At 47.2% G+C, this 13,108-nt stretch overlaps 1 protein-coding gene across 2 annotated transcripts in view; it reads right to left on the bottom strand.

The window, feature by feature from the left end:
• The window catches only part of bcar3 (BCAR3 adaptor protein, NSP family member), a 30,978-nt gene that overhangs the window by 4,936 nt on the left and 12,934 nt on the right, over positions 1-13,108 (bottom strand). Inside the window, exons 1-7 of one of the 2 annotated variants that reach the window (XM_086116186.1) lie at positions 8,747-9,230; positions 3,018-3,146; positions 1,949-2,074; positions 1,658-1,774; positions 777-1,012; positions 563-663; positions 276-410 (exon numbers count right to left, since the gene is read on the bottom strand). In XM_086116186.1, coding sequence (XP_085972312.1) covers positions 276-410; positions 563-663; positions 777-1,012; positions 1,658-1,774; positions 1,949-2,074; positions 3,018-3,146; positions 8,747-8,827 — 925 coding nt within the window. In that variant the 5' untranslated portion in view covers positions 8,828-9,230. Of the gene's footprint in view, positions 1-275; positions 411-562; positions 664-776; positions 1,013-1,657; positions 1,775-1,948; positions 2,075-3,017; positions 3,147-8,746; positions 9,231-13,108 lie in introns of those variants that run through there. The other variant, XM_086116185.1, reaches the window with a different exon arrangement.

The following is a 13,108-nucleotide window of genomic DNA, read 5'->3' as shown; positions in this document are numbered from 1 at the left end:
ACCTCTGATCACCAATGCTTTGCTGGATCTATATTTAATCCGGAAACAGCTGCCTCTTTGAATTGTTTTCTTGGACTTTCTTCAAATCAGAGAAGCGCATGATGTCAAGCATGTGAGCAAAGGGCCAAAACAAATTGAATTTTTTTCATATGCAAGCAGTGTCAGGAGGAAATTGAAAGGAACTTGTTTGCAGTGAATCATCTTATCTTTGCTGATATGAAAAAGGTATCTTATGTAAGAGAGTGTCGCCGGCTAGCTCATAGGAATCTTCGGACCTGCCAGTGGCTCCGCCAACCTCCGCGGGACTGACGGGCTCAGCAACGGTTCGCTGCCAGTCCGGAACACGGGAGACTTGGTATTTGGGCTGTGGAGATTGGTGTCCGAGTGCTGCTGGTTCAGGGGTTTGGATCCTGCATGCCAGAGACAAACGCTCGTTCGTACAGAGGGGAAAACTGGCGCGCGCTCGTTCTGATCCACGGACGTTTTAGAACAGAATTATTGGGTCATTTCAATTCCATTTTCATTGTTCGGTGTGAGATGTTGAAATGTCATCTTTACTCACCAAGTGGCAGAAAGCTCTCGGATTGGTGCGCTTTGAGCGGCCGCCGCTTCTCCGGGAGTTGATTGAGGCTTGCCGGTTGGCTGCCGCAACGACCCTTCAACCTGAGCAGATTAGAACGTCAAATAATTCTGAACACGCGGCCAGGCTGTGGAATTTATTTAGACTAAAGCAAGGATGAATCACTGTGTCACTGCCATACATTGTGGACCCCAACCTGAGCTGGCTTCCTCTGGCCATGCCGTTATTGTGGTAGTGTGCGCCATCGTGGCCGCCGTGTGTGTTGTCTTGTATGTGTCCGTTGGTGATGTTGAGGCTGAGGCGCTTCTGACGCCGCCGCTCCTCTTCGATCAGCCCCGCCTCTCGAGGGTTAACGGACAATCCGTACTTGTGCTCGAGGCAGCGCAACGGCAGCGTGCGGTTGATGGGCTGGAAGATAATGGCACCCACCACCTGAAACACAAATGCCGCAATTCATCTCAATCTCCTTCAGTCATTTTCCAACTGCAGGAAAACCGTTCAAACCAAATACACCAACAGAGGTAGAGTTTACCTCAACTCAACTGTATTTCTGGAGCACTTTAAAATAACCACCAGTGTATACAAAGTGCTGTACATGGAGCGAGATAAAAGGATAAAAGTGACCTCTGTGAGAAAGTGTCTTTTTTTTGCTCATGGGGACATAGATCTGACGGTCATCCGCATAGCATGTAAGGAAATACCACGTTTCCTTAAGATGGAACTCAAAGGGGGCAGATACAATGAAAACAGCAGAGGCCCCGGAATTGAACCCTGTGGAACACCACACGACAGCGAGGCAGTTCATGACTCAGAGTAGCCAAGGCGAACACAAACCAGAACAGGGTGTCCCGGCTCTCTTAAATGTTTTAAATCATCCATCTGTCGATTTTCTCTCCCCCTTGTGCCCATTGGCATCGCGGGTAGGATGGAGCCGATTCCCAGCCAACTTTGGGGCGAGAGGCGGTTTACACCCCGCACTGCCAGTCTCAGGCCCTTTCATCATTGAATTCATCTGCTTCCCATTTTTCAATTTGTGTTATTATTTTCTCAACAGATGGACGTCTGGTTCAAACTCACCTGGGAGACGGGTTTGCGGTTGCCCACGTAATATCTTATTAGAGCGGGCACACTGTCAAAACCCTCTCGCTCCACACGGTACTCAACTCTGGAATAGGCTTCGTTCAGCATCACAACCTAGCGGACAAACGGTAAGAACTTTGTGATATGTCAAAATGTGATCTGGCTACAAGAAGAGATGTGAAAATTACAAAAGAAAAAAACAATGAAGAAAAGAATGAAGTATCTTTGTTTGACACTCTGGGGCTTGTGGCAGTGAGAAAAAAACCCTGCGGGGCTAATCTGCCTTACCTTTTTATTGATTTTAAAATGTTGGGCTGTATTTCGCCATTGACAAGTTAGAACATAACTTCCAGGACTGGACAGCGAATCCCGAATCAGGAAATCTCCATCTCGCTGCACAAAGTTTTCAGCAACCTAGGACGATACAGAGCGTTACGGCGTGTCCGTGCACAGGTGTCCAACTAAAGACTCACGGGCCAAATCTGGCAAATGCAGGAGTAGTTATGCAATATGATGATTTGGTCAAGCTCCCAAACAAAACGGCTGTTCTTTTCAATGAATGAGGATGATGAACGAATCATGATATCTCTCACGGCTCCTACGCAAAGGAAACCTTGAACAATTGAACAGGCAAACTCAGTGTGACAGTGACACTGGCCTTTAAACAGAGCCACATGATCCAAATTAGATGAAACCTCGGTGAAGCTCGAGACTTTCATCAAATAAACTGCTTGTTTGTTTTAGCCCCGAAGAAGCGGACGATCGCATGTGAAATGTCGGTCTTTGTCACTCCCGTAAAATGTTTCTCCGGCGAGTCGCTTCACTGCAGTTCGGATGCATTTGATGGAGAATAGCGAGCTCACTGCATGTTCCAAGAGTGACTCCTCCCTGTGACTGGCTCCGAGTCAGCCATGAGCGCATTCGGAAGCTTCCAAATGGCATTGTTGTTGCTCATTTTCGTTTTTGGCTTTTCGCAAACGTTTACATGAGCGGAAAAGTCTGCCGCCTCTCATTTTGCCTGCGGTATGCTGGCACCGTTGTGCTTGCGGGTTTGCAACCGTCATTGTGGAATTGAAAGACGCAAAAGTCAACCAATGTCATTTGTCTTAGCTTTGATTAATCAAAGCATTTATTTTTTTCCCCATGAGGCAGATCCAACCCTGGATGTCTCAGATGAGTTTCTGTTTTGGTGAGCAATCAACTTTGTGGCCGTTTTTGCACGTGCAAACCTTCGGTAAACCAGACCCTAAGTGTGCAGTGAGGCTGCTTTTTAATTGCTGATTTCATTTAGCGAATTGGTGACTTTGTTCCTTTTCAGAGGGACGACTGACTGTTTCAAAGGCTGACGACATGATACCTGCCGGGGTATTGCTCCGTGGTACCAAGCATGGCTTCTGGGCTCTTCGCAATTCATCTTCAGTTCTTCCTCCAACTCTCTGCGAAGCTTCTCCGATGGACCATCGAGGATAAATTGATCCTGGGAAAACTGCAAAACAAATACAAAAAAAAATTTTTTGAGAAAAAGGAAAATTGCCTTCTTTGTTAATTTATTCATGTAATCCAGGGGTGTCAAACTCATTTTTGTTGCGGGCCACATTATAATTACCGGTTCCCTTGGAGGGCCGTTATGACTGTGAAACCATATAAGGAAGTCAAGAATAATGGTTAATTCAACTATAGTTTAAGTTACTGTAATGAAGGTTTTGGTAACAAGAAAACCTACAAAGGAAATGTTGGTAAACATTAGCAAGCATCACAGAAATCAGCATGTTTGATTTGCTTTTGCAGGCCACATCAAATGATGTGGTGGGCCAGATCTGGCCCCCGGGCCTTGAGTTTGACACTTGTGATTTAATCAATCAGCAGAACACTAATTGAAAGCTTAAAATTCTCAGTTACAGCCGCGCCTTGAGATGTGAGTTTAATTTGTTCCTGGACCATGTTTAAAACTTAAAACAAAACATTTGTGGAAAGGAATGAAAATGCCATGAAGCCGACCCTTCCCACAAAGACCCCTTAAAAACGATTTTGTTTTTTAATGAGACAACTAGCACGCTAAAGAAAACATATATAGTACAACAATGATGTAATCAACGCAAATTTAAAAGAATGAAATTGTTTTTGTCACACTTTTTCCGTCAGCTCTGCCGCACAATTCTGTAATGCTCACTTTGGCCACCTGGGGGCAGTACATGACAGACTTCACTGCTCATTGGCACGTCAGTGTAGCGCCATTAGTCACACATTGTCGAGAAGCAAGATTATATGTCTGTGAGTACAGTCTTGTTGTCTGGTGTGTCTATATATGTTCTAGCAATGTTTGTGTTCCTATATTCGTTGCTTGATGGCTAACAACACCGCCACATAGACGCTAAACGTTAGCCCGTCTGTCGTTCGACTTTCCCGTTGCCAAGAGTGGCGACAAACACCGCGAAGTCTCTTTTTCGAAGAATATTTACAACTTATATCTGCCAAATTGCCACTTGTTGTAAAGTGAATTGAGTCACGTGCTGCCATTGAGCGCTAGTAGCACGAGTTTATGCTCGCAAGTCGAAAAAAATCAATAAATCGCCCAATAGACAATTTATACAGTATCTCGAAAAGGTCGTTCGTAGCTCAAAGCACCACTGCCAATGTGAAAAGTTTTAAAAATTGTGCTAAAATGACGGGAAATGTGAGCAAACCGAGTCATATTTTATGGTGTTTTTTTTTTTTCTTTGAAGGTTGCCATATGATAAGCTATGAACCAAGTCTCAAGTCTTGAAGGTTGGGATAAAACAGCGATGGACACAAGTCCCGGTAAGAAACCAAGAAACTGACACAGTGCGAAGTCAGCACTACAGCCTGCACCGATACATACATGAACACACGCTAAACACACATCAAGATGATATGCTGACCTAACAAGACTTTTTATGAGGTTTTGAAGACAGATAAACCCCCAATTATAATAGAACGCCATTTATTTTAGACAACAAAACACTGCCGGCTTTATCACAAGGCTCGGCATGGCAAGAACTAAATCGCACACTTACGTGGTAACTATGGGGTCTCTGCATGCTTTGGCCCTTCTCTTTTCCTGAAACAAGCTCTTCGTATGCGAAATCTGTCTTCAGCTTTCTTTCAAACACATGCATGGTCTTTTGGTCTTTTTCTGTCAGGCGAAACGTTTGAGCACACACACATAAACACACACACACCCTTTCGCTGTCCCCTGAGGGATTTTCTCTCCTCCATGGTTTTCCACCTAATGTGACGACGTCATGGTGCCACCATGCTCATCGACTAGCCGGACCTGTCCTCCTTCACACTCTCACCTGACGGCTGACGCACATCCAGTAAACACGCCTGCACCCACAGACCCTAAACATAAACTCTTGGATTCTTTACAGTTTGCCTCGCAGCTATACATTGCGTGATAAAGCTTGTTTTAATGACAATAAAATGCATACGTTTCCCTTGTCACTATTGAGCTTTTAACATCATTCACGGTGACCATGTGTAAGATTAAAAACAACACTCGAATCAGTGGTGCAAGATCAAACACAAAAAAAAGCAAGATAACGTTCACCAAATTCTCCCCCAAAAATATTTTTTATTACAAGAACCCCAAGTGCTAACCATTTAAAATGTCAGTTTGAAGACAACTGCAAAGATCCCAATTCCAGCCACTGTTGCGGACATAGACAGTATGGAGCAAAGAGCGTTGGCCGCAGCTCTGCAGGGAGAAGCGGCTCCATTTGGCCCTCTCACTTGCCACGGTAATATGATTATATTCCGCTCTAGGTCTAAATGGAATCAGATCCCCGCTATCATTGTGAGCAGGTAGAGCAGCTAAAATAAGCTGTTCCATGCTAGGAGCCCTTGAAAAATGGCCTGTGTGCTGACACAAACATCCCGTGTGTGGACATCACCCCCCCCCCCCCCCCCCCGCCCCCCCCCCCCCTCCCAAAGCCACCGCCCACCGGACTGTAGTTTTGCCCCAAACTTTAATGTAATCAAAGAACGAGTCATTTATTCTTCCGCCGCTAACAGTGAGACAAAGATAAAAGAGAATCCAAACAAAATATAAATAATGCCGCTGCTCTTTCGGAACAGCAGTTTTGCGGCACAACAGTTGGTCAGAAATTCCCAAACGCCAAACCATCCCCAATTCCAGAAGAGAACAGCATCGCAAACCTCATCCGAAACATTTGTCACGCCAAATGGTTTTGATCTTGGAAGCACAATCCAGAAACAACCAGCCCCCCCCCCGACCCCCCACGCTACCGCGGCAGATAAACATCAGACTGATTTGCACATCCTCCTGATGATCATCATCGTCATGGTCCTCCCAAAATCAACAAGTCTACGCTTGGCTGTGTCTGTGTCATTTCCTCCGTGCCCTCACGTAACAATTCTTTCCTGTTCCTCTCTATCTTTTCTTTCTGCAGGGCTCCAATAGTGTCACGGCGGTCTCCCCAGACGTTGTCTGCCCAACTGTCACGAGAAGCCGGGGGGCGGTGATGTTCTGAAAAGTTGCACAGTGAGTCCAAATGTCAGATCACAAGAAATAAGTCGGGGCAAAACGATTTCGGTTGGCCGAGCAGATGAGGCCTTTTGTTTAGAAATCTCGCCGTCATCAAAACGTCTCCCACCTTTCCTGTTTACTGGCAAATAAGCCGAGGCTTGTTGCTTTTGGAAAGCTGAAAGCCATCCGATTGGCTGAAGCTTCAATCCGGGAGGCCTTGCTATTTTCAGCTCGGCACCGCAGCCCTCTCGTTGACCGGCCGAGCGAACGACATGACGTGCCAACGGCGAAGTTCAATTGTCGGACTCGTGTTTTCGTTGGAAAAGCCATGTTTCTGTTTCTCTATGCAGTATTTCGGACATACTGCAACCAAATACAAAGTGAAAAGGTCAACAAGCCGCCTTAAAGGACGTGAAGATTGAGATCTGTCGGATACAAGTGCAGAGAGTCATCGTGATTATCCGCACCGGTTTGTTTGTCGCTTGGATATTTTCGGCCATAAAATATGCAACAGAGAGGATTCTTTTGCCGACAAAGAGCAAATACCTCTCCGTGAAAGTACCGTACGTGTGTACGCGATGACAATGCGCTCAATCTCAGCATTTGTTCCCGAAGGGCGACTGCAAAATGGGTCGCAGGGGTTGTGGCACTTTGAAAGAGGAACAAGCGGAACGCTTTTAGGATAAATGGCGCCCGGCCAGACAAACAGATGGCGCCGACACGGAAATGGGGAAAGAGCGTGGAAGAAAGCGAGGGCTCGTTGAAACCCAAATGAGAGTGGAGAAAGCCGGGCAATCGGGACGGAGCAAAAGGAGAAAGTTTGGGGAATTTGTTCAACTGCGACCGTAACGTGGCCGAACCAAACCAGACCGTCTGGAGGTTTTAATGGTACCTTGTTGGTTCGCTTCTGCCGCAACTCGAGACGGACTGATGCGAAGCGAAACAAGAACGGCGACAACAGGCGTCACCCAATTTTCTTGTTATCTTGAGATCGTCTTCCCTTGAAATATCGTCGTCAGTGGCGGTAGCCTCACTTCACATTCAGTGAACGGTCAACGTTCTTAACGGTGCGTCCATGCTGTGCTTCAATGTCACCTGGCCCTGAGCGAACTCGTAATTGCCCCCTCAAGGTAGTAAATGTCCAGCTCGCCCAAAGGCGGCAATAACTGGAAGCAGGCACTTTATCTGACTGGAAATGAGTCTTTCATTTCACGTCTCTGAGGAGATATTTTGGGCTGCTCTTTTCTGTAAAATTGTTTCAAATCACCAGCGCCGGAGGGCTTTCAAGCATGAACGGCCTTTTTTTTTTTTTTCCCGGTCATGCCGCGGCAATTCAATCTGATTTAAGACCGGACTTTGACGCAAACTGATGGCTGAACAGTCTTTGCTCCCATCAATCACAGTCGTCCACGTCGTGAATTGGCAGAGCGGCCCCAACTCGTCACACGACCTCCTCCGTGTTTGACCGGTTGTATGATCTTCTTGTTTTGAAATTCTGCGTTTACTTTATAACAGATGTAATGAGACACACGTCTTCCAAAAAATTTAACTTTCACCATGTCAGTCATATTCTCCTAAAAGTCTTGGGTGGGGGGGGGGGGTGGATTAATCAGACAAAATGACGCCAATCCCTGAGGATCTTTTTTTTTTTTTTTCGTTAACAGGGGTTTTACCTTGGAACGCTGCCACTTATTGCCAACTGACGAAGCTTCATTGAGTCTTCGCTGTGCTCTTGAGGTAAGTTTTGGTCGGATGGCCACTCCGGGCAAGTTTCACTCGTGTGCCATTTTTTTCCTTCTATATCTGAAGAATGGCTCACGTTGTGGTTCACACTGCAAGCTTTAGCAGTGGCTTTGGAACCCTTTACCGACTGAGACATTTCAATTTGCTTTCTGGCCGGCTGCATTTCGTCAATGGGCGTGTACGTGTTCCAGTACTCTCAATCCATACAGCAAATCAGTCAACAACAGCAAAACCCTACGTCGCTAGCGCGACGCAGAAACATGGGAGCTGACCGTCCTGAGGGGACGCCGTGTCACTTTGCCGCACGGCGGCCGCGCCGCCGCCGGCTCCATCGAATCAAGTTAATGGCATCGATATATTTCACCGACGTCATAAAAAGGGTCAACTATCGCGAGTCACTCGTGAATCACCTTCATTCCGCTACATCCCGACGTGCCGCCGCGTCTCACCCGGTGCCATCACACACTCGCTGCCTTGTCTGTGTGCCAACACTACTTATGGATAAAGCCTGCTCATGTATCTCGCACGCCGTCGCACAGTCGCTCATTTACGCGGGTGTCTGCGCGGGATAATAAAAGGCCGGTTGTTCGAATCGCAGACGGAGCGAGGGGAAAGAGGAGGACCATTCAGCGTGATTCGATTTTGTTCAGGCTGAAAGTGTCACCGGGCACTTTCGGGAGGCTTATTGAGACCAACTCGATGGGCGGACTGGCCCGTTTCCTTTAACACCAACAGATTCGCTACAAAAATTGGCCTTTGAGTTCATGAATTTAAAGACAAAAGACGTTCCCGGCAGTCTCTCAAACGCGTGCGTGGGGCTTTTCTTCTCTCACCTTTGCGCTGATGACGGAGCTGTTGTGGTAGAAGCAGCAAAGAGCCGCTGTCAGGCTCTTCATGTTACATCGCTGTGACATTTTGGTGAAGTTTTTCTCCAGTGCCAAGAGGGAAGCAAGTGTTGCCTCCAGCTGGTTATCGCTCAGCTGTAAATACCGGGGGGGCAGTCGCCTTGGTTCCACAAACTATTCAAACTTCTTTTGAGTGAAGTGAAGGTCCACTGGCAACTCCCATTTGCCTCTTCAATGCGCGCCGGTTGCAAAAAGCTATTTTCTCTGAAGTGGACTTAATGCTTGTCAGCTGGAAGAAACGCGTCCGACGACAACAATGGTCTTGCGTGTCCACTTGGGCCCGCCGAGCACCACGACCGTGACGACTCTGTTCCTCGCTACGTCCACCGCCGCCGACTCTCTCCTCCCTCAGTCCCCCTGCGGAGTGAGCCGGCCGCCACTCTCCGCTCTTGCCTCCTCTCTGATCGTTTTTTTTTTCCATTTCTCCACCCCAAGCCCCACATATGGGCATGAGAAAGGGCCATGTGCTGCGCTATGAACCAATCACATCTGCCACGCTTGGGAGTGGCCCAAAGGCAAACACTCCCTCCCGTGATTCTCTGCTCTAAGGATGCTGATGGATGGAGAAATCGATACACAAATGATTTTCTCACCTACTGTACATTCCGCCACTAATCCGATGTGCTACATCCAGGTTCTTGAATGGCTACGTAATTGGGGTCATTTATTTTTCGTAATACATATGACCTGATTTCATTTCATGCTCTTACTGTGCTCGTTCCTGTGCTGTCCCCCCCCCCATCCATCCATTCCATCCATTTTCCAAACCGCTTGATCCTCACACGGGTCGCGGGGGGTGCTGGAGCCTATCCCAGCCGTCTTCGGGCAGTAGGCGGGGGACACCCTGAATCAGTTGCCAGCCAATCGCAGGGCACACAGAGACGAACAACCATCCACGCCCACACTCACACCTAGGGACAATTTAGAGCGGCCAATCAGCCTGCCATGCATGTTTTTGGAATGTGGGAGGAAACCGGAGCACCCGGAGAAAACCCACGCAGGCCCGGGGAGAACATGCAAACTCCACACAGGGAGGCCGGAGCTGGAATCGAACCCGGTACCTCTGCACTGTGAAGCCGACGTGCTAACCACTGGACTACCGGGCCGCCCCCCCCCCCCCCACCAGCTGTTTTTGTGTGTTTTCTTAAGGTGAGCTGAGGAGTTTCATTTTGACAAAACTAGAGCTTTGCTTGCATTTTGTAGCAGGCACGTGCACAGATGACCCTTAGTGGTGCTCCAGCACTTTTGCCCTGAATGCGTGGTCATTTTTTTTTCTTCACCCATCAATATTTGAAAAACAAAAACAAACGGAAAAAAAACTGTCATCAATTATTTCAAAAAGAGGTTTTCGCATCAAACAAAAGGACAGTATTTCTTGTTTTTTCTCGATTTTGTGAACAATTTTGGAGATGGGTGCCTTTTTTCTTAGCTTGAGCACTTGCCCCCCCAAAATATCTGTGCCTATGGCTCCACCTTTTGGGGGCGGAGTCAACTTCTCATTGATTTTGCTCAACGGTGCTGTTTTCAGCTGAGTGATTGTGGCAAAGTAAATGACGGCATTTACTTGTGAGCAAAAAAAAAAAAGAATAAAAGTCGAGCTTCCTGCGATTGAGGGCTGAAGTCTTGCCTCCGATGACACGATTTAGTTCCACCTGGTCTCATCAACGCTTTCCCTCCCCTGATGTTCTGCGCTGCCATGTTCCATCCCATGAGTCTGTGGGGGAGATAACCAGCTTTTATTCAGCCCTCGTTGGATCCTCGGTGGAGGATCTTTTTGGATTTGCCGCCCCCTCCATCCCTTTTTTAAAAAAAAAAAAAGTTTACTGCAATGACTTCGCCGCTGGTATTTTTCTGTTTTGAAAATGAACTCTGTTCAGTTTTTCATGTCCACGCCCGTGGCTCTTTTCATCTCTTCCTAAGGGAACGCTATGGCGCTGTCGTTTCCATTTTACAAGCCAGTAAAGCGTTGCGAGCCGTTTTCATTTCATATCGGTGCATCGTGTAACCTCGTTTTTTATTTGTGATAGTGTCGCGACTTTACATGATTTCACCCGTTCCATGTTTTCCTTGAAAATTGATATTGCATCCCGTATTGGAGTACTCTCCAACATGTGTACTGATTCCAAATGATGAATATATTAAATTACAAGCCATGATCATCAAAGGTCCCAAAGGGACTAAAGAGACAACATTTGACAATTAGTCGACAGCAGGGGCAGTCTGCTTCTTAGGAAATGGCGCTACTGCTTTCAACAAGTACAGTTTCTGGACATTGGCCTGTCAGTCAACAGAGGGCGCTGCAGATGAGCAGGCAAACTCTTCTGTTGCCCCTTCCTGCATCATTAGAAACGACTGATAAATCACTTCTCGTGCGACATGCGTTGCAGCAACCATTTCAAGTGCAGGCAATTAGCTGTACAATTCATTTTCTCAGTCAGCAGTGGGCCACAACCGCTACGTACAATTTCCTTATAAGACCACTGGAGCAATTTTGTTGTTTCCGGTTTTGTGGGTACAGATTGCCCCGGTGTACAGAACAGATCGGTAAAAGCTTTGTTGGATTTTTTTGACATGGAAGAACTTGCCGCGCCCACACAGATCCTTGACCTCAACCCCATCAAGATAACTTGAACGAAGCTAGCGAGCCAGGCCCTCTCAAGTCAAGTCAGCTTTATTGTCAAATACGCTCTATGTACAACATACAGCACAGGTGAAATGTCTTTCCCTTCAACCACGGTGCAAACATGCAGTGCATGAAAAACACACATAGCTAAAAAATAAGGGCGGCGAAACTGAACTGTATAAAAAAGAAACAAATATAAACAAATAAAAACCAACGCCTGTTTAAGTGCAAAAAGCGGATGTCAGATGCTGATTCTGATACGATTCTCCTCACGATGGTCGCGGGCGTGCCGCAGCCTATGCCAGCCATTTTCGAGCAGGAAGCGAGATACGCCCCAAACCGGTTGCCAGCCCATCCCAGGGCACACCTACAAAACCAAGCATCCGCGCTCACAATCACACCGAGAGAGTGTAGCGTTAACCTCCCGTGCATGTTTTGGGAATGTGGGAGGAAACCGGCAGTACCCGGAGAAAACCCGCGCAGGCAACGGCCAGGCCCTCTCTTATCTCTCTTTGCAGTGCAAACTGAAGCCAAAGCAAAAAGCGCACGCGGGGGTGTCATCGCAGCAGTTAAAAGACATTTCTGCCACAGGGAATAATTACAGTGCGGGCTCCCAGACGATCCACGGAGGAACTCCGTGTCGAATGTTCCCCGGAGCGACACGTTACAGCAATGCCAACCGCAGTGGCCCCAAATCACCAGCTAGCATAAACGTCCACCTTAAAATACACACATCCGTCATTTCAGGAATGCGCTGGAAAACAACAAGGGACAGGAAACTTCCAAGCTCTTTTGGGGGTTCCGCAGTAAGTCTTCAACCGTATTTGCATTTGCTTGTTGTTTTTGAAATGCGGGCTAAAAGAAGGGCAAAAGAAAGCGCGCGTCAGCATTACAGATCGTAAAATCTGAGAAGATTGTAGTTTTTCCAAAATGGTACACTGTCATTAGGCTGTTTTTATTTTAAGAAAGTGAAGGGGTTAGGCAGCGAGAAATGAATGCAGACGTGGTCCGAAGAATCTCACCTCGGCTTCCGTTTTCAAGTGAGAAAGTAAAAAAGAAAATCATCTGTGCATTCGGATCAAAGTAGAGCTCGGCGACTTTCGAAACAACCAAATGAGACCGAGCGGGCGCTTCTGAATCGGCCGCGTGTCCTGCTTACAAACAGGCCAACTCATCGATCGATTGAACGCACCCGCAGTCGGCCCGGCGGAGCGTAAAGCTTGCCGACAGATCGTTATGATGATCCGCTGCCGTTTGCGACTCAAACCGCTCTGCCCGGGTTCCTGTGGCCTCAGCCTTGTCATACCAAAGTTTGACCACCGGGTGGCGAGAAAGTTCATCTTCTGCGCTGCCGTGTTGATAGAACAATCACTCGTTAATAAACTCGTGGTGTAAAGATGAGTCAGCAACAAATGGCGTTACCTTTCTTTAAAAAAAAAAAAAATGCACTGAGAGAATCATACAGTGAGTACAGGAAAGCAGCGGTTCTTCCGCAGGCTCACGTACGGAGGCAAGCCAAGACCACACACAGAACGGGATTGTTTTGAGAACGTTCTCTTTTCAGGCTGAGGGAAGTCGCCGCTTTTACTTCAAAGGAGGAGGCGAGAGAAAAGAGAATATTTGAGAGAAAACTTGCTCAAAGATAGATTTTTTTTTCTCTCTCTCTC

The sequence above is a fragment of the Hippocampus guttulatus genome, chromosome 7 (genome assembly GCF_054856545.1).
Source record: "Hippocampus guttulatus isolate MCC_2025c chromosome 7, RoL_Hgut_1.0, whole genome shotgun sequence".
Classification (NCBI taxonomy): domain Eukaryota; kingdom Metazoa; phylum Chordata; class Actinopteri; order Syngnathiformes; family Syngnathidae; genus Hippocampus; species Hippocampus guttulatus.
This window is presented reverse-complemented; position numbering and strand designations above follow the sequence as displayed.